The 21,275-nt window shown below is 56.7% G+C and overlaps 1 protein-coding gene across 2 annotated transcripts in view; it reads left to right on the top strand.

Moving 5' to 3' along the window:
• LMX1B (LIM homeobox transcription factor 1 beta) overlaps positions 1-21,275 on the top strand; it is an 83,519-nt gene that overhangs the window by 57,650 nt on the left and 4,594 nt on the right. Inside the window, exons 3-7 of one of the 2 annotated variants that reach the window (XM_067743305.1) lie at positions 15,920-16,152; positions 18,424-18,605; positions 18,797-18,874; positions 19,011-19,077; positions 21,086-21,229. In XM_067743305.1, the coding sequence (XP_067599406.1) occupies positions 15,920-16,152; positions 18,424-18,605; positions 18,797-18,874; positions 19,011-19,077; positions 21,086-21,229 (704 nt within the window). Of the gene's footprint in view, positions 1-15,919; positions 16,153-18,423; positions 18,606-18,796; positions 18,875-19,010; positions 19,078-21,085; positions 21,251-21,275 lie in introns of both variants that reach the window. The other variant, XM_067743304.1, reaches the window with a different exon arrangement.

Here is a 21,275-nt window from a genome sequence, read left to right as displayed (position 1 = left end):
CAGGGCCTCGGGTGACTGTGGCCCATCTGGGCCAATCAGCCATTTCAGTCACCAACTCCTGGAGCTCCCCCGCCCGCCCCCCCAGCCCTGAGCAAGGACATCCTTTTCTCAGAGTTGAACATTTAGGAATCTTCTCCGGGGTGGTGGGAGGAGCAGGGGTGGGGGGCGCATCCCCAGGAGGAGATTGCAAATGCCCTGCAAGGCTGCGTGTGTGTGTGTGTGTGTGTGTGTGTGTGTGTGTGTGTGTGTGAGAGAGAGAGAGAGACTGTGATGGGGGAGGGAAGCAGAGTAAACAGCCACTGCCCTGTCCTCTCTGCGGCTGTGGCCAGGTACACAGGCCTGTTTGGACAGCTGCCTTGTCTGTCCGTCTGTTTGGGAGATGCTGGCTGATAGATGGGGGTGGGCCTACTGTTAACCCCTCGCTGCCTGCAGTGCTCCCTGCCTCCTTCCATGGGGTTCAAGGGGGCAGAGGGTGGTCCTGGCTGCCCCTAGCACAGCTTCTCTCTGGGAGGACACCTCTTGCTCTGAGTCAGGGACAAGGTTAGGGGGCTACGGGGCGTGGAGAGTCTACGCCGCACTCCCACCAGGGAGCGAAGGGCAGAGGAGATGTGCCCCTCCCCAGTGGTGACCAGGGGCAGAATCTGTCCAGAGCCCTTCTCACGCCCACATCCATGCTCTAAGGAGCCTCCTCTACCTTTATTAAAAAGCCAGCTGCCAGGCTTTCTCGGGGCTGCCCTGTCTCCAGAAACACAGCCTCAGCATGGCGTGGATGAAGGAGGGGTTCAGGGCCACCAGCAGCAGGCCCCCTAAAGGGAGAGCAGGCAGAGATGGGGCTTGAGGCTGGTTGTCGGGGAGCCAGGCTCAGATCCGGAGTGGGGAGATCCCAGACCCAGTGATGAATCAGACGCTGTGCTGGCTGTCAGTGCAGTCAGACCAGGGTAACTTCGGACCTGGGGTCTCTACGCCGTCCCCGTCCACCACTACCTGTCCCCATCCCGGTCTTGGCTCTTCCATTCACCAGGCATCGGACAGGGTCAGGTCGAGGGAGCCACCCCAGGGCTCCTCCCACCCAGCCCAGAGCCCAGTCCATCTCACGCCCTACATCGCTCTCTGTAACCTAACCCCTTCTCGCACTCCTGCACCCCTGGGTGGAACTCCCTGCACCTCTCACTGGCAGGGCACCGACAGTGATCCTCTTAGCTGGTCTCCCTGCTCCCACTCTGCACTCCCCCCTACCCTGGGTCCCTACTCAGCAGCCAAAATGATCTTCTAAAAATGTAAATCGCTCCAGCCACTCCCCACTTAAAACGTTTCAATGGCTTCCCATGGCTCTTGAGATTAAGACAAAAATCCTTTAAATGGCCCGCAAGGCCATCAACGGGGCACGGGTTAAATAAATTAGGGTTTGCTCATACAATAGAGTATCGAGCAGCTGTATAAGGAGGTGCTCCAGGCCAAGACGTGGAGTCCTCTCCAGCAGTCATGCAGGAGGGCGGGGGAGGGGTGGGCGGGACACAAGGAGAACAGTGTGTAAGGTAGTGTTTGCGTAAAAAAAAGAAAAAGAAAAACCGGACAAGCCCCCCAACCAGTCCTCATTAAAAAAAAAAAAAAAAAGTCGAGGGAGGGGAATAATGGACCTACACGGGCTTGTGTATGGGCTATCTCAGGAAGGTGGCTTGAATGGAAGACTTGGCTGGTCTCTGGGGAGGGGATCTGAATGGCTAGGGACTAGGGACGGGGTAGAGGAGAGAGCAGTGAACAGCCTTCTTTACATTTGAATATTAGACCATGCAGTGCGCTGCCTATTCAAAAATACGTCCAATTATTTTAAAAACACCCCCAGTTTAAAAAGTAGATGGTCTGCGAGACCCTGCGCACTCCAGCTGGTTCCTGCTACTCTGCCTCTTGTCCCCTGCCACACACGCATCTGCGCAGCTTTTATTTCTGGTTAATGCTGGTCCCGTCTCTGGGCCTTTGCACGCACTGTTTTCCTCTGCTGCCTGGACTGTCCATCGCTTCCCATCCTCACCTGGCTGATTCTCCTTCCTCTCTGTCTCAAACCTCTGTCTTCAGGAGAGTGGCCTTCTCTGATGCGCCCCCCAGCTTGGGCTGGCTAATGAACCATTGCGATATCTTCCTATTCGCTTGTCTCCCTTCTCGGCTTGTAGGGCCATGTGGGCAGAGCCCACTTCTGCCTTGTCCACAGCTGTCCCCAGTGCCCAGCACTGCACCTTGCACACAGTAAACACCACATCGGTATTTGGGGAATGGGTGAACTAGCAACGGGAGAGGATGTCCTGAGAATTCCAAGGAGAGGGGGCTGTTGCCATGGAGGTTGGTAGGTGCCCACCTGGGCCTTAAAGCAGGAGGATTTTGCCCACCTGACTCACAAGGTGCCCGGGCACCAAGCAGAGGGCAGTGCCAGGCGCAAAACCCAGGCAGCTGGATTTCTCTCTCTCGCACCCGGTCTGCCGGCCCCGCTCTCCACGCTCAAGCTGAGCTGTGTGTCTTGGCGAAATTACCCGCCCTCTCTGCGCCTCAGTTTGCTCCTTAGCAAAATCGAGGCTTGGCAGGGGTCCTTCCGAGTTCTAGGGGCGGGGCCACGGGGAAGGCGCGCACACAGTCGGCGCTGGATAAATGCCGAGGGAACTGCTGTGGGCGCAGGGAAAGGGTTAAAACCGGGCGCTTTTTAATTGTCAAATGACTGCGGGCGATTAGCGCTGGCAGCTTCCTCAATAATCGCTCTTCTCTGTACCTGCTGGGAGCTTAATTAAAAAACAAAGAGGCTCAATTTAAAGGCCATTACTATGCTAATGCGGCCGGGCGGGCGGTGATTAAGCGGCTCGGGCGGGCTGCGGGCTGCTGGGGCGGGGCGCGGGGCGATCAGTTACCCACTAAACGGGCGGCCTGGCGGCGGGGCAGGAGCGCGGTGCGCGGCGGGGCCCAGGCCCGGACCCTCCTGCAGCGCCCGGGCGCGGAGCCCCGGGGAGGCGGTCTCCCAGAGCCTCTTTTTACTCCCTGGCAAGGGCCCGGGCCGCGGGGAGGGAATAAATGCCACCCACTCCTCTGAGGGCTTCCTCCTCCAGCATTTCCCCCCGGCCTCCCCCGGGCCTGGAGTCCACTCTGCTCCTGCACCCACTTCTCGGGTTATCGTGTCTCAGGCCCCTCAGCTGGGGGACGTGTTCTGCCCATGCACTATGGCTGTGTCCCTGCAGTGTCAGCCGGGCACAGGCCACTGGCCGAGAGCGCGTCTGGGACATTTGCTCCCCAGTCCCCAGGCAGCTTCCTAATCTCCAGGAAGGCAGGAGAGAGGCGGTTTTACTGGCCAGGCTGGCCTGGGATGGGGCCCTCCCTCTACTAAACCAGCTGAGTGACCTTGGTAAGGAAGGGACTCCTGCCTCCGAGGGGGGGGTCATGAGGCACTGGTGAAGCCCCTGCCTGTGAAGCTATGAGCACAGGGCTGGTGTGGTTCCTGTGAGTGTGACAGTGGGAACGTATGCCAGTGTGCAGTTCAGAAACTGGACAGCAAGAGTACAGGTGTGTGTGTATGTTCATCTGGGAGGCGGGGCGGGGGGGTGGTGGTCCAGATCTCGTGAGACTGGGCAGTGAAGCCCTCAGTGACTGGGCTAACAGTGTTATCTCTGGCTGCTTTAAGAGGAGTATACGGTAGGGAATAAGGGAGCAGACGGCTCTTCTGGCCCATGGAGGTCTGTGCTGAGCAGTGGGCTGCTGGGTGCCAGCTTTAAGGGCTGTTTTGACAAACTCAGGCTCGTGACCAGAGTGTAGAGAAGCAGCCACCAGAACCTGGGGGTTATAAGTGGGAGAGGGAGGTGTCAGGGGAGATCACTGAGCAAGAAAGAGCACACTCAGTCCACGGGGTCCCAGCTGAAGCTGGACATTTCGCACCCAACATAAGATACCACAAGGCTGTCTTGACCCGTAGTTTTGACCCTGAGCATGTTTTTCATTGGCTGCCTGGTAAAATTTGTGACCATCAACTTTGGTGATTTTGTTGCTAACATTAAAAACCACCTGAGCCTGGGGGTAAATTTAACTTGGTAAATTGAGCAGTACAAAATGCAACTGACAGCAGTGAGACTGCTCACGGTAAAATGTGTCACTGGCTACAAATTAACCGAGCAGTCACTCCCGATAGTCAGTAAGATACAATACAGGCACAGACCTGACAGTGAAGCAAATCTTTATCAAACATTTTTCACGGGAAGTAGTTCATCTCAATGAAAATAATTTTAGTAAAATGGAAATAGAAAAACTTGTAAATTATTTAACTGCACTAGAAAGAAAATTGGTCAAAAAATTAAATTGCCTTAATGGAGTCTGTTCCAGAAAACACTTGCTCAAAGGGAGTTTATCAGTGTTGTTATAACCCTAATTAAAATGCTGTGGTCTATGTATAGGGAGTCCAGAATCCTTGGGGTCAGAATGATGTGGCCAAAACATCAGTGAGGTCAGCTGTTAGGCTCTGTGGTGCCCTGGATGTCTCCTTCTGAGACCTCTTTCCCCTGGAATATCTTGTTCCCCATTGATTCCTCGTCACCTAGCACAGCACTTGGTCATGGTGGGTGTTAGGTGAATGCTTACAGAATCAACAAGCCTTCCAGTAAGCCTTAAAAGGCAGTTTCTGCTTTTAAGAGGAGGAATCATGGCACAGAGCGAGTGCCTGAGTATACGTTGGATGGATGGATGGATGGCTGAGAAGGGTGGATGGGTGGGAGATGGGTGGATAGCCCAGCAGGTGGGTGGATGGAGACATGCGTGCATGGGTGTGTGTGTGGATGAGTAGATGGAAACAAAAGAAACCTGACCTGTCTATCTTGTTTAGCCCAACATTCAAGGCCTCTGGCTTGACCCTTCTCCTTTCTCACCTAAGCTCCAACCTTTCTGAACCACTGTCTCCCTAACCCTGAAAATGGCCTCCATTTTCTTCATGGCTTTGCTTTTATCCAACCCCTCCCTCCCAGAATGGCCTCTCTGCTCCTCTGTCCCTGCCTACCCACAGCCCAGACACTGGGACTGGACACACTCCTGTTCGCATCCCAGCCAGCACTTGCCCCTTTCAATTATTTACACTCTTTATAGCCCCCTCCTCCAGGAAGTCAGTCCTTCTCCCCCACCCCACTGACCTTACACTTCCTCAGGCCCTGTCCTGGATCGCTCAGCCCTTCCTAGGCCACAGCCTTGGGCCTGGCCTATTCTGGCCACTCAGGACCCTGGAGAGAAATCCAAAGGCCTCTACATCTTGTGGTGTGTGGGGTTTCTTATCTTGCACCTGTGTTTTCAGCCCCTCGTATCTGTACCTTCGGCACCCCCAGGCCCAGCCCAGGTCATGGGCCCACAGCGCTAAGCTAATGAACCGAGCAAGTGCAGAGTCATTCCGAGTGGCGGGCAGGGAGGATGAGGCTGAGGCAAGAGAGGGCTTCAAGCACAGGGAGGTCCAGGAAGCCAGGAGGCGAGGCTGGGAGGGTGTGCTCTGCAGCCCGTCCCAGCTTCGATCCCAGTTCTCACAGTTCTGAGCGGTTGTGTTACCCTCTCCAAGCACCACTTTCCTCTCTTATGAAAAGAGTGCCAGAGCCCGTCTCTAAGGGGTCTTATGGGGGAGGAGTATGTGTGCAAATAAGGCACAGGGCCTGGTATGTAGGAAACACTTAATAAATCTTAGTAAGTAATAATAACAATAATAATGGCTGCTGGGACAGGAATAAAAACGCAGACATAGAGAATGGACTTGAGGACATGGGGAGGGGGAAGGGTAAGCTGGGATGAAGTGAGAGAGTGGCATGGACTTATATATACTACTGAATGTAAAATAGATAGCTAGTGGGAAGCAGCCCCATAGCACAGGGAGATCAGCTCGGTGCTTTGTGACCACCTAGAGGGGTGGGATAGGGAGGGTGGTAGGGAGATGCAAGAGGGAGGAGATATGGGGATATATGTATATGTATAGCTGATTCACTTTGTTATAAAGCAGAAACTAACACACCATTGTAAAGCAATTATACTCCAATAAAGGTGTTAAAAAATAATAAAAATTGATGTTTCAAAAAAACAATAAAATAGGGCTTCCCTGGTGGCGCAGTGGTTGAGAGTCCACCTGCCGAAGCAGGGGACAGGGGTTCGTGCCCCGGTCCGGGAAGATCCCACCCCCCGCGGAGCGGCTGGGCCCGTGAGCCATGGCCGCTGAGCCTGCGCGTCCGGAGCCTGTGCTCCGCAATAGGAGAGGCCACAACAGTGAGAGGCCCGCGTACCGCAAAAAAATAAATTAATTAATTAAATAAAATAAAATCAAACATAGAAAATTAATAATAATAATGGCTGCTGGATCTGGCAACCTGGAGCTGGTGACTCAGTGAGAATGGGGGAAGGGAACCTAGGATCAGATCAGAGGGGTTTGATGAGCAGGTGGGAAGAGAAGGCATAGGGCCTGGCTCATAGTAGGTGCTCAGTGAATGTTGATGGATGAGTGAATAAATTAATTATCAAATGAATGGAATTCACCAGGGAAGGGCAGAAAAAAGAGGGAAGAGCGTCAACCCAAGGGTTAATGAAATAATACAGGTAAAGCCCTTAGCTTGGGGCCTGGCCTGGAGCACATAGACCTCTGCTGCTGTAGGCCCTGGCTGGAGGGCAGGAAGAGGCAGGTGGGGGATGATCAGAGGGGCGTGATGCTCCACCTTCCACCTGCCCTGCACCATTGATTGTCTCTCCCTGATGTCACCAAGAGAGGTCTGGTCCCCGGAGAAGCCCCAATATCCCCAAATGGAAAAGCAACTCCTCAGGCAGAGTCTGGGCCTTGCCCCTAAACCCCAGGGGTCAGAGCCCCAAAGGTGAGAGACTAGTTATCAGGTGCCACGCCACGTATAACTCACTCTGTAGGAGTGTGTAGGTGTGTGAGCGTGTATGTCTCCATCCTGGCAGCTCCCAGTGTCTCCAGCCCAGAGCCTCTCTCTGAACACCAGACTCGTACATGCAACTGCCCTCTGGACACATCCACATGGCTGTTAGAATTCAGCTCAGATATAACATGTCCTGAACTGCACTCCTGACTCTCCCCTCCCCCACCTCACCTCGGTCTCCATTTCATTTAGTGGCAACTCCATCCTTCCAGTTGTTCAGGCCCCCAAATCTTGGACTCACCTGTGCCTCTATCCTTTCTTTCACATTCTCTCGTGTCCCTGTCTACCTTCAGAATGCATCCCAGGTAGGGTGACTTCTCAGCACCTTCCCTGGTCTAAGCTGACATTCTTTTGCCTGGATTATTGAGATAAACTCCCAAAGCATCTCTGGGCCCCCACACAGCTGCCTGAGGAACCTGATTAAAATGCAAATCAGATCACACCCTGCCTCTGCTCAAAACCCTCCCTCCAAAACCCCACGTGACCTGCCCCCCCCCCAGCTTCTACCTGCACCTCCTAGCCCCTTCCCCTGTTGCTCACCTGCCCCAGCCACATGGGTCTCCTTGTCTTTCCTCCAACACCCCAGATACACTCAGGCCTCAGGACCTTTGCACTTGCTATTCGCGCTGCTGGGAACCCCTTTTCCCCAGATATCTCACTAAGGCCTCTGCCTGTTCTTTCTAAATCTCCTGCCCCCCCCCCCCACACACACGCCCTGCCCCGCCCCGTCGCTCTTCTTTGCCTCTTTATTATTCATCATTTTTACCACTTGTTACACTCTGTCTGCTAGAGATCTATCTGTTGCCTGTCCCTCACCCTTTAGATTGGAAGCTGGTGGGGCGGGGTTGGGAGAGACTGTCCATTTGACTCATTGCTCTATCCCCAGCCTCCAGACAGTGCCTGGTACGTAGTAGGTGCCAAATAAATATGTGTGGAATCACCGAATGTGTGCCTGCCTGGCCAGGCTGGCCCCTGGATGGTACCCCGGGCTCCCAGCTGGGCCTGTCCCTCCCTGCCCCTGACCCGTGACCTCGAGCCCCGGCTGCGGGCTCCCCGACAGCGCCCCGAGCCGGGATCAAAGGGCCTTGGAGCCAGCGGCCCCGCACAGCTGGGTCTGTGCGCCCGCGGGAAGCGCCGGGGCAGCCCTCACGGCAGGCCGGCCCCGGCGCGGCTAGGTTGCGGAGAGGCCCGCGCGCCGGCGGCCGCCGGTCCCAGCGACCGGCCACGCCAAGCATTCCAGCCGCGTGATTGACGCGCGCGCACCGGGGCCCCCGCCTGCGGCTCCCGCCGCCGCCCGCCTGGCCCGCCGCCGCCGCCGCATCAAAGCAGATGTTTGCAGCTGGTTTGAGTTGGATCCCCATCAACAGGCCCCTTTTTGTCTCAAAATAAAAACCAGCTACGCGCGGAATGATAAGGACGCGGCAGGCACGTGGGGGAGATGTCAACGAGTCGGGGAGGGAGGCGGCCAGGCAGCTCCCTCTGCCTGCTCTCACCGCATCAGCTCCTGCAAGTGACAGGCAGCCTCCAGCAGCAGCAGCTGGACCCCCAAGAGTGTCTGGAGTCCTGTCCCCTCGGCTCCTGTGAACTCCAGCTCATCTCTCAACCAGCATCATGATAGACGCCACAGTCCCAGGAGCCATACTAATACGAGCCACCTCCTGGGCACTTCCTATATGGGGGCCTGTCCTAGTGCTCTGCGGCCACTCCATCCTGGCATCCCACGCCAGCCTGTGGAGGTGTGGCACAGAGAGGGCAAACACGGGACCATGATCACGTTAGGTGGGGATTGTGGTCCGAGTTTTCAGACTGGAAAACGGGTTCAGAGAGTAGAGGTGGCTGGCCCCAAGGTCAGGCAGCTGGTAGGTGACAGAGCTGGGATTGACACTCTTCAGACCATTCTTTCTGCCTCCAGGACCAAGTTCTTTTAACTCTGTGTCATGTCACCTTTCCCAGGAAGTCCCCAGCTCTCCTCCAGATTGACTATCATGCCTTTCTATGCCCACCGCAGCCTGCTGAGTATACCCCGTCAAAGCACATGTCACGTTATGCCAGCTCCCATGGGACGAGATATGATCTGACTGTTCCCCAAACATCTTGCACGAGCCTGGCACAGAGTCAGACTCCTTGGGTGTTTGCTGGGTGAATCCGTGAAGGTGTGGACAGTGGGGACAGAGGGCCTTCAGTTCCAGGTGCCAAGGCTCGTGGTCCCCATGGAGGGAGTGCTTCCAGGAACTGTGGGACTTGGGCCTGGAGAGGCCCTAAGGGAAACCAGGTCCAGAATCTCCCTGGTCCCCAGTGTGGCCCTGGGGGAGGGTCTCACAGAAGCTCATACCTCAGGGAGAACTCAGACCCAACGATGTGATGGGGGCTTCAGTCTTGAAATTGGAGGTGCAGAAGAGAAGGTTCCAGAGCCTGCACTGGGCACCACGTGACACTTAGACTGGGGGGCGAGAGGGACCACACACCTGCCGAGATGCCCTCTGGACTAGGCCTTCTCACATCACCAGGTGAGGGAAGGATTAACACCCCCATTTTACAGAAGAGGAAACTGAGGCTGACCCAAGGCCACATAGCTGGTGTTGGAGATGTGGAAAGTCACACCTCTGAGGACGAGGATGGGGGTGGGGGGCTGTTAAAAGGGCCCTTGAATGAGCAGGAGAAGGAGGAGACACAGGACAGAGGGTCTAGTTGGCCCACCTTGAGTCAGGTGTCCAGGCCAGGCCCAGTCACTTAAAGGTCAGGGAAGTCATTTTATACCAACTTGGCACTCCCAGGGCTTTCCCTGTGAGCTATGGATGCCAGTGCAGTGCGGATGTTGGGGGTGTTACTGCAGGACTCCCAGCCCAACAGGAGTGATGTATAGAACTTCGTTGACAAAAAACTGGGACACTGGATTCCGGGTTGTTTAGCTGTGGAGGGGGCACGGGAGGGCAAGTTCACTTATCTTGTTAGCTGGTAGTATTCTAAGACCCCCCCAGAAGCAGAGGAGCCAATATTCTATTGTCCTACCTGGCTGCCCATTTCATTTCTCCCAAGGTTATTCATTCACTCAACAAATAGTCACTAACCACCAACTCAACGCCGGAGCAAAGGGTAGGGGATTGAATTAGACCCAGTTCCTTATTTCTAAGTCAGTGGGGGCTTGAGACACACAAGTATCTGGATCTGTGGGTATCAGGGAAGGCTTCACAGAGGAGGTGACAATTGAATTGGGTCTTGAAGGATGAAGAGGAGTTCAAGGAGAAGTAAAGGGAAGGGGTTGAGAAGATTGGTCGTAGAGTCAGTTGGAATTTTAGGTGCTAAGGAGGCAGGAAGGGACTTGCTGTGTTCAGGGAACAATGAGAAGTGTGGCAGCTGTAGCAGAGCATCTGAGGCCAGGTGTGACAGGGGTAGAGTGGGGCTTTGAATGCCATGATTAGATCTTTGGGTTTATCCTATAACTGTTGGGAGCTCTTGGACTGAGAACCCAGCAAGAGGCTACATAAACTGTAAAGTGCAGTGATGGGGGTCTGGGAATGGCAGTACAGTGAGGAGGAGGAGGCCGAGGAGCTTCTACTCAGCAAGGATAGTGAACTGGTGCTTGGACAGTCTTGGAGAGATGATGACAGTGATCATGATCACCACGTGTTGAGCCTGGGGGGATGTGCCCAGGCCATCCTCCCCACTGGACAGATGGGGTCACTGAGGCTCAGAGAGGAGAAGGGACTTGTGTAAGCTTCCAGTGCAAGGAAGTGACAGAGCCAGGATTCCAAGCCTAATGAGTGCTGTGTGGACTCCAAGATCTGGGGATGAAAACCCGTGAGGAGAGGCTGGAGGGGCCCCGGGACATTAGGAAACCAGTTTTATCAGAGGTAAGAGAATCAGCTGTACTGCATGTATCACTGCAGGTGTCAATGGTTTAAGAGAAATTAATTAATCATTTTGTAATCCACGTTCAAATGCTCCCCAAAAAATTGGCTTTCTGAGTTTTGTTTATTAGCTTTATGAGTTTAATAAATTGAGCATTAAATAAATAAGCCAATAAAAACTCAAAGGAGATGGAGACATGTTGTTGTAGCCTGGGACTCTTTAAGAGGACATCCCGAAAAAGGTAATTTCTTAAGCTGCAATCACAGATGATCCTGGGCGAGGGGGAGATGTTCAGTTTGGTTTAAGAAACTGGGTGCTGGGCTTATGCCAAGTAATAAGAACTCGGGGTGTTCAGAGCCTTGAGGGCAGACAGACGTGGGCATGATACTCAGAGCAAAGGGCCAGGGTAATTGATGAACAAAGAAACATTTGGATGCACAGAGCAGGGAGGGAGTATATGGTGATGCTGCCATGTGACCTTGAACCTGCCCTCTGCATCTTCCTGTGCTCATCTGTGAAACGGAGATGGAAACATCTTCCTTTTAGGGTTCTGTGAGGACTTAATGGGGTGATGCAGTTAGATGTTAACTGAGCTCAATGATATTAATGAGACAGACAGAGAATTGAGCCAGGAGTGCTCTGTCCAGCCCAGGCCAGACAGAAGCTAGAAGGATGGATCGAGAACCCAGGGTGGTCATGAGAAGGGGGAATGGTTGGGACCTGCATCAGGAAGGCTGCTCCCAGGGACCCCTGGGAGACCCCAGCGAGGATAATCAATGAAAGCATGTTGGACTCACGTGGAACAAGAGAAAGGCAGAAGCCTGCTCTTGTGGGATGCCTTCTTCACGCCAGCACAGGGCCGAGGGCTTCACATGCATTCAGCTCTCCCAACAACCCCATAGGTAGGTACCATCATTCTCATTTTACAGATGAAGAAATTGAGGCTCACTATCTTGAACAAAGTCACACAGGGAAAAGTTATGAAGCCAGAAGGGAACCCCAGGCTGCCTGCTTTAGCCTCCTGCCCCCCACACAGCTCCCCTCCCAGGTGGTCCTGTCTCCCCAGGGCAGATGGGTGAGGCTCCCACAGACCAGCTTCCCACAGACCAGCTTGGGGGTGGGGACTGACTTGCCCTGCCTCACGGGCTGAACAGGGCTATATTGGACGGTTCAGCATTCATTCAGCGAACATTCACTGCTCACCTTAGTGTGTACAGGGACTTAGGCTCAGCACTGAAGACACAGAGGTGACCACGGGGAAGGTGCACCTGGAAATACGTAAAGTGCAGTCGTCAGGAGAAGTATCTGAGACTGGAGAGGAGAAGGGGGCTTCCTGGAGGAAGGGATGCCCAAGCTAAATCCTTCATAAACAGATATTCGCCAGGCAAAGGGTGGGAGAGGGGGAATGGCGTTCTAGCTTGTAGTCACAGCCTGAGGAGAAAAGGGTCGGCGGTTTACATGAAAAATGGGGAGGGGGTTGTGTGGATTGCCAGCAAGGCTGTGTGTCTGTGTTGTGGTCACGAAGCTGCCGTCTAGATTCGGAGCTTCTGGATTGGGGGAGGAGCCAGGGCAGGGGGATTGGCACCAAGAGGGCAGGGCAGCTAGAGGGAAAGCCACAGGGAGCTCCCCCCACCCCCGGCCAGAGCTTCGGAGCTGCCCCACAGCACCCCATCGTCCCCTGACCCTGGGGCCTGCCCCATCCTGGCCTCCCAGCCCAAGTGTGGGAAGCAGCAACACACCCATCTGGAATCCCCAGGCCAGCTGGGGAGTGGGGACTGTTGTCCCTGTCTTACAGATGAGGAAAGTGAGGTTCAGACTTGCCCAGGGTCACAGAGCCGGTCAGGATGGAGAGCAGGACCAGGGCTCCAAATCCAGTGCCCTTGATGCTTTCCGGGCCTTTCACATCAGGCTCTGGAGCATCTCTGGGGCAGGAGGGGAAGGGAGGCGGGGTGGCCCGGAGCTTTTCAGTCTGAGCAACTCTACATCTCTGGTCAGTATTTGCAGCTTCTGGGCAGCATTCACGGAGAGGCCCGCCCCAGCCCCCAGTCACTCCCTCTGTGCTCACAGCTTTATCCTGACAACTCACTGCATTTTCACACTGAGAAACAGGCAGTGTTGCTGAGCCCATTATACAGATAAGTGAGCTTAGAGAGAGAAAATTACTTGCTCAGTCACAAACGAGCAAGTGGTGGAAACAGGCATTGAACCCGAGTCCATCGGATTCCAGTGCCACCCGCCTGTAGCTGGGGCTGCTTCTCAATGGCTGGTTCCACCGATCCTTCATGGTGGGAGGGATCGAAGGAGAGAGTGGGGGTCTCGCAGAGGAGGGCACCCCGCTGGCACCCCAGCCCCTCCCACGCATGCAGTTGGTAGCTCTCACCCTGGCACGGTAGACAAAGGCAGCCCCATAATTGGGAGCGAGTATTTCATGCGTCCCCCCCCCCGATGTTTTATTGGGTGGAGAGATGCTTGGAGACCAAACGAATGGCACATTCTGTTTATAAAGTGTGCAGTTTGTTTTATTTCCCGAGTTTTTGCAATCTAGATAACAGATGATGCCCCGAGTGGCTGGCGCTGCCTCTGTGATGGCGGCACCGAGGCTTTGGAGAAGTATTAATAATAGATTGTGTTGATGAGTTTGGAGAAAGTAGCAATCGACCCCCTGCTGCCAAGGCATTAGCGGGGCTGTTCTGAACGAAGCCTGCATGGTGGCAGCGCCTGCAAATGTGGGTCACACACCCCTCCCCCCCCCACTGCCCCCTCCCACTGACTAAGAGGGCCTCCTCTCTGGGAACCGCCCAAGGTGTGCCAACCCAGCCTGGGGCCCTGCCCTGACATGGTGACACAGAGATGCAGCCATTGCCTGTCCACCCGTGGGCCACAGAGGCCAGGCTGCAGCCCTTAGTGGGGCCGCCAGGTCAGGAGGTAGAGTATGGGGAGAGGGACAAGGAGGCAGTGAGAGGGGCAAGGCAGAAGTGTCCTCCATGTCAGAGCAGCAGGTTCTGCAAACCTGGCTCCTTCCCTAGCCCCTTGGCAGAGTTGGAGGGCCAGCCAGATTCCTAAGGGCCTCTGCTTAGGGTACATGGACAGCTGGGTGGGTTGCACCCTGAACAAAGGTCTCCAGCCAAAGGGCCAAATTGGAGCTGCATCCATCTCATATACCGTTGTGAAGGCATGCACTGTGTGGGCCAGTGGGGTCCTGTCTGCCTGAGCCTCTGCACCCCCTCAAGCCTTCACTCATGGCCTTTTCAAACACTGAGTCCTCCTTGAGGATCAGGTGGACCTCTGTAGAACTGGGAGCTGACAGGGCCATGTGCCATCACTCTGATGTGGTACTCATTCATTGAATTAAATGCTCAGTATCATTGAATCCTGACAACAGCCCTTTGAGGGAGGTCCTGTTGACATCCCCATTTTATAGTAGAGGGAACTGAGGCCTGAGATAAGCATAGAGGATGCCACCTTCCCCAGATTGGGGCATCAAAGAAGGCTTCCCAGAGGAGGTGGCATTGGAGTTGGGCATTGCAGGATGAGTAGGAGTCTGCTGGCTAGACTAGAGGTGGGTGGCAGGGGTTGCTGGGGTGTCCCCAATTTGAGTGCCCTGGCCAGTGCCAGGGCAGCAGGCAGAGCTCGGAATGGCCCTGCCCACTGCGTCCCACCAGCTTGCCGTGGGCGGTGCTGATGGCAGCCTCGGGAAGGGAGGCAGGCCGAGAGCCTCGCATTTATGGCCATTTCTGTTCCAGAACCGATTAGTAGAGAATTGCAGCTGTAATCTGTGCCTGTGATGGCGGGCCATAAAGAGGGATGGGATGTGCACAGTGCTCCCCAGGTGGCGCCCGCAGACGTGGCCCGGGGACGTGGGGAATGAAAAATGGTTTTAATTCCCTCCCAGCAGCAATAATTTGATTCTTCATAAATTTTTCCATCAAAGTGTTGTTCCCACAGAGCAGGGCACGTGACAGGGATCGGGGGCCGGGAGGAGCGGTCAGTAGGTGCAGGCAGAGGCGGGGCCCTGCTGCTCAGACTCTTTCTGCACACTCGCCGTAGTCACGAAGACTCCTGCCCCCACCCCCAGCTTTGTCTCCGGAGATGGAAGATGGATCCTCCCTGTCACGGAGGGACTGGATCAGGCCCGGGAACAGAGACGGCTCCATCATTTACTACCCACGTGACCCTGAGCACGTGACTCTGCCTCCCAGCACCTCAGTTTCCTTATCTCTAAAATGGGATTAATATTTCCTGCCTCATAGGGTTGTTGCAAGGATGAAACGCATTTCTGCATGCAGAGCGCTTAGAAGAGCGGCTGGTACACCATACGTGCTCCGTGAATATCTGTTCACGGTGTAGATTCCTAACCTAAGATGAGGGATAAGCAGGTGGTAGCCAAGGCAAAGCCCAGAACATGTTGAAGAGCCAAGGTGATGGTGCTCTGGAGAGACTGCAGGCTGTTCCATGGGGCCGAAGCCTCGGGGAGCAGGACTGTGAAGGGCCTGAGTGCCAGACTCAGGAACTTGAAGGTTCTCCGGAGGGCACTAGGGAGCCATGGAAGAGTCTGGAGCAGGGAAGCAGCACGATCAGATGTGTGTTTTAGACAGATCCCTCTGGCTGTCATCCTGGAGAGTGAGATGAAGGGTTGGAGAGGCCAGGAACCCAGGGAGGGCACTGGGGCAGCCCTCAGGCAGGAGAGGAGGGACCCAGGCTGGGTGATGGGCTGGGTAAGGCTGGGGATTGCTTGGATGTGGGGGAGAGAGGCAGGGGCAGGGAGGAGGAGAGCCGGTGCTAGAGTAAGGGTAGATGGGACCTGTGGGCTGCCTGGCCTTCCCCTCAGGGCAGGGGCCCACCTGGCTCCCAGGGAAGGCGGAGGCTGAACCTGCACTCTGCCCTCTAGTGGCCACTGTGTCTCTAAGCAGGAATGACCCTGAGCTGATGCTCCTAGGAGAAGGCACCTCCGGGCAGGTTGCCCAGTGCCCACCGTGAGGCCGCCAGGGCCCTGTGAGCCAAGGGGGTAGGGCTCCCACTGTCTGGCTCTGTGCTCAGGGAGGGCCTCTCCCACTTGGGCTAGAGGGTCAGCGTGGCGGGAGGAAGAGGTGCTTTGTGGGCAGTGCCTCTGGGAGGGACCACTGAGCCCAGCCAATGCGCCCACTCTGCACCTGCAGGCTCTTCGCGGCCAAGTGCAGCGGCTGCATGGAGAAGATCGCCCCCACTGAGTTTGTGATGCGGGCGCTGGAGTGCGTGTACCACCTGGGCTGCTTCTGCTGCTGCGTGTGTGAGCGGCAGCTACGCAAGGGCGACGAGTTTGTGCTCAAGGAGGGCCAGCTACTGTGCAAAGGTGACTACGAGAAGGAGAAGGACCTGCTCAGCTCTGTGAGCCCCGACGAGTCCGACTCCGGTGAGCTGCGCCTGGAGCTGGGGCAGGCGGTGGGGAGAGCCGCCCCTGCAGGAGAAGCCCACTCGTGACCCCAGGACCTGCACTATACACAGACACTGCACCCACATCCGATACGCACACGCACTGATGGGTTCAGTACACACGTGCACATGTGGGGTGCACACAGACACGTGTGCACAGCCTCACAGGTGCACGAATGTACCTGGACACTATGACACACAGGTGTAGGTGCATGTGATCACAGATGCACACACACAAGCACATAAAATGCATGTGTGGATACCCATGCCCAGGAGTGTAAATACACAGACACATGTCCATGTGTAGACATGTGCTTACATGCCCAAGCATGCAGAAGCCCACACCCATGTAAACAACATGTGCACGCACGCCCCAGCACACTCACGCAGTGAACACCTATGCGTGTGGCTGCACACGTTCATCCACATGCTTACATGTACTGTAGCTTGCACACATGCTGCCACACCCCCTGCTCTCTGGCCCACCACCCTCCCCCTGCTCTTATCCTTGCTGTGGCCCCCCCACCCCGACAGCACAGCATCCCAGGGGTCTCTCCCAGCACCGGGCCTGCAGGCTGCAGGTGTCTGATCTGATGCAGCCTTTCTGCATCGCCCCCCAGAGCCTTCAGCAGTGGGGAGCAGCAGCCCCAAGCTATTCCCTTTTTTCCCCGCTGCATGGGGAGACTGGGGCCCTCGGTGGTGGAGGGAGAGACTCCATTTCCTGGAGTGAAGCCTCCTCTCTACGCTGCTCCAGCCCCCAAAAGACTTTACCAGTTTGGAGCCCTCCTGGCAGGAAGGGCAGGGCCAGCTGGGAACAAGTCTTAAGGAGGCAAAAGTCAGGGAGCAGGCTGGCACCTTGTCATTCCTGGGGGTGGCGAAGATGGACTGGAGCAGGGGGCGTGGGGAGGAGGCGCCCTGATCTGCCGGGCCTTGTGGGGAACCTGGAGCCCATGGTCACAGGACCTGCCCACACGAAGGAGCGCTGTCCCTGCCAGAGTCTTTGGAGGAGGTGTGAGCTCCCACCACCTGTACCTCTGTCCATCCCTGGGCAGGGCACCACGGCGGCCAGGCTGCCTGGGTTCCTGTGGGAGAGCAGAGGCCAGCCAGGTGCCATTAGCACATTCACGCCAGGCCTAGGGAGGGGTTCTTGGAGGGAGGTCCCCTCCACAGGGGTCATGCTCAGAGGAAGATGGTCTAGGAGAAAGGAGACCAGTTCAGACTCGGGGTCAGCAGGAGGCATGGGGGGTGGGAGGGATGCTCTGCTATCTGTGTGGGGCTGGCATCTCTGAGACCCACAACTCGGGCATGGAAGTGGGTGTGGGTGTGCCTCCGGGTGAATACACACGCTTCTGCATGCACGTGTGTGTCTGTTCAGATGTGTACATGTCTGTATGTCCCTGCCTGTGAGCATGCACCTCTACGTGTGTGTGTGTACGTGTGCACATGTCATGGTCACAAGTACTCCTGTGTGAGAACGTCTGGAGTGTGTGTCTTTGCCCATCAATTCTTAGTCCCTGGAAGCTCCAAGGAAGCAGGCTCCTGGTAGCCTCCTCTCTGGGCCGTGAGGCCCAGCTAGTGCTGGGCTAGTGCCGTGGGAACTGGTTTTCCCAAAGGCTGACATGCTGGGCTGGGGTCTCCCAGGCACCGGAGGCCAGCAGGACAAGATGGGTCCCAGGCAAGATGGGTCAGGGGAAGCCCAGGGCCAGAATGAACACAGATGCCAGCATCTCTCCTCAGGTGGGCCATGGGCCTGATGAGGACAGCAGATCGGCCACAAGTGAGCATCCTATGCTCCCTTCAGTGTGTCCAGCCACGTGTGTACACCTGCGTGCTTCTGCAGTGCCCATAGCTGTCCCCACGTGGGCCTGTATCTCTACCATTCTGAACGTGTACGCATCTGAGTGTGCAATGCACGCGTGCCTGTGTGTCTCTGCCTGCTCACCAGGGTGCCTTCCTGTGTGTGTCTGCCTGTGTGTTGTCAGCAGAGCAGGTCTGGGGGCCTTGGTTCAGGTCTCCCTGGGGATCCAAGCTAAGAAAGTGAGGAGTGTGTGCTGAGGAAGGGGACACACAGGGCCTGGATGGGAGATGAGAGACTAGATAGGCAGGGTCTATGGGTCAGGGGAAGGGGGTGGTCTTTACCCCGAGGGCACTGGGGAGTCGTGGCAGGTGTTAGCAGGAGGTGATGGGATCCCATCAGGTAGCAAGTTGCCTGAGGATACAAGGCTGACAGGCTGGGGTGTGTCCCCCACAGTGAAGAGCGAGGACGAAGATGGGGACATGAAGCCGGCCAAGGGACAGGGCAGCCAGAGTAAGGGCAGTGGGGACGACGGGAAGGACCCGCGGAGGCCCAAACGACCCCGGACCATCCTCACGACGCAGCAGCGAAGAGCCTTCAAGGCCTCCTTCGAGGTCTCCTCCAAGCCCTGCCGGAAGGTGAGGGGCACCTGGGGTGGGGTGGAGGCTGACAGCCCCGAACGCGCTGCCTTTCCAGACACCACCCCTTCTGCTCCTGCTGGGGGCTGGGCGTCCCTCCCCCTCCCCGCCCATCCCCCCAAACCTGCTGCCTCGCAGCTGCTGCCCCCCGCCTACCCCCAGGCCTGACCCATCTCCTTCTCTATGGGCAGGTCCGAGAGACGCTGGCGGCAGAGACGGGCCTCAGCGTGCGTGTGGTCCAGGTCTGGTTTCAGAACCAAAGAGCAAAGGTGAGTACAGGCACCTGCCACCCCGCTGGACAGGGGTGGGATGGGGAGGGGGTGCAGGCAGAAGACCAGGGGCCTGATGAGGTGGGAATGAAGGGGGGCTGGAGGCGGAGACTGGCACACACTGTGTCTCCTGCAGATGAAGAAGCTGGCACGGCGGCACCAGCAGCAACAGGAGCAGCAGAACTCCCAGCGGCTGGGCCAAGGTGAGCAGGGCGGCCTGGGGTGGGGCTCAGTCTCTGTAACTAGACTCCCAAGAAACCTCCCGCCAAGGTGATCAGAGCTCAGGGAGCTGCTGCGTTGGAACCTGCTGAGATCAGTAAAGGAGACAGGCAGTGGGGGCTGTGGGACACAGGAGGGGAGATGGCAGGGTGGGTGGCCGAAAGGGGTGGCAGAATTTCCATATTCAAAACAGCGACGCGGTGTGCCAGGCACTGTTCTCACCGTTCCACACGCTCCGTCTCACTTAATTCTCACAGATCCCTGAGAGGAAGGGCATCGTTACATCCCATCTCACAGATGAGGAGACTGAGGCTCAGGGAGACTAAGGGACTTGTTGGGATCACTCAGCTAGTAAGGGGCACAGCCAGGCTTCAGCCCGGAGTGTAGGGCTCCTAAGCCTGTGCTTTTAACATGACCATACACCCTACTGCCCGCAGTAGAATTCAGCAGAAGTCTCCAGAGAAAGTCTGAAGGTGTTGAGAGTCCAGTGTGGACTGGGCTTTGCCCAGATGCTGTTTCCACAACTTGGGCTGGGGTTGGCCTCCCTGGCCCCATGGGGACATGGAGCCTTCTAGGTCTTGAAGGGAGGGCACTGGGAGCTCCCTGAGTCCGCCAAACTGGGGAAGGGGCCTCAGCTGCCTGCTCCCAGGTGAGCCGGGGTCTCTGAGGCAGCTGCCAAGGGATTGATGGGCAGCCCCTCTCCTCAGAACTCTGGGGTCAGACCAGTGTCCCAGGCTGGACCTTGGGCTTCAAGGCCGTGGCCTCAGAGCCCAGCTCTTCCTGTCTTCTTTCTCTGCCCCCCTCTCCCGAGACGGCGCAGCCTTCTGGGGCTGCAGCCACGGCTTCAGGTCTCCCAGCCTGCTCCCAAGCTGTGTCTCACCCTCCGGTGTTCCCAGCTGCCCCCTGGATGCAGCCTCCCCAGGAATGTTCCACGGTCCCCTCGAGCTCATCACAGCCCATACTGCACTTCATACCGCTGCCCCTGCTGCCACATGCACAAAACACCCCCTACAGCTCCCCTACCCCGTCTCAGCAAATGGCACTACCACCCACCCAGTACCCACACCAGGAACCCAGGAGTCACCTCCCCCGTCCTGTCCTACACGTACTGCATCTGCTCAGTCACCAAATCAGGCAGTGGTTTCTTGTCCCATGTCCCTCATGCCCCTCTTAGTCTTTCCCACATCTGCATTAATACGGACCCCAACCCCTCCCAATGGTCTCCTCCTCTGGCCTCCACCCTCCCAGCCTTTCTCCACAGTCGCTCCGCAGCTAAGACCCTCCACTGGCTTCCTACAGCCTCAGGGGAGCCCCCACTCAGCTCGGGTCCCCAAGGAGCCATCTCTCTCCCCAGGCACAACCTTCTCTTGTCCTCACGCTCCATCCCCATGGACTGGGCTCCTTGCTCCCACAGGGCAGTTTCTCTCTTCTCTGCCTTTGCTGCCCTTCAGCCTGGCATGCCTGCCCCCTGCTCGGCTGGTTGAACCTCTGCTGGTTGTTTAAGTCGTCGCATGGAGGTGGTGGGCCCCTTCCTCCAGGAAGCCTTCCTTCCCTGAGCCTTGTTGGCCGGGGTGCGGGCTCCACCTTGATGCTCCCAGATGCAGGGCACTCACTGCACCCATATGTTGTCAAATCAGTACTGGCTGCTCACTGGAAGCCTCTGTCTTCCCCAGGCTGGGAGCTCCTGGAGGGCAGGGCTGGAGGAGGAAGGGAGGAGGTGGGGAGGGAGGGCTCTTTCTGGAAGAGACGCTGGACTGTGTGTCTGGGGAAGGTTGGTGGGCTGGAAGGTCAGATATGTAGGCTCAGTGACCCTAGAAGGCCACAGGCAACCTCAGCAGGGGCAGGGCTGGGAAGGAGGAGGCCAGAGAGACCGCAGTGGGCAGCCTGGACTCGGGGGTCGTGAGGGAAGTCATGGGACTCCTGGGGTACATCTGTGAGGTCTCCAGGACAGGGCAGGCAGGGCCAGTCAGTGAGGGCGTGCTCTGTCCCCAGAGGTCCTGTCGAGTCGCATGGAGGGCATGATGGCCTCCTACACGCCGCTGGCCCCGCCGCAGCAGCAGATCGTGGCCATGGAGCAGAGCCCCTACGGCAGCAGCGACCCCTTCCAGCAGGGCCTCACGCCGCCCCAAATGCCAGGTGACCACATGAACCCCTATGGTAAGCTGCCCGACCCCCTGCTGCC

This window comes from Pseudorca crassidens, chromosome 7 (assembly GCF_039906515.1).
Source record: "Pseudorca crassidens isolate mPseCra1 chromosome 7, mPseCra1.hap1, whole genome shotgun sequence".
Taxonomy (NCBI): domain Eukaryota; kingdom Metazoa; phylum Chordata; class Mammalia; order Artiodactyla; family Delphinidae; genus Pseudorca; species Pseudorca crassidens.
The sequence above is the reverse complement of the archived record's forward strand: the minus strand, read 5'-3'. Positions and strand labels throughout refer to the sequence as shown.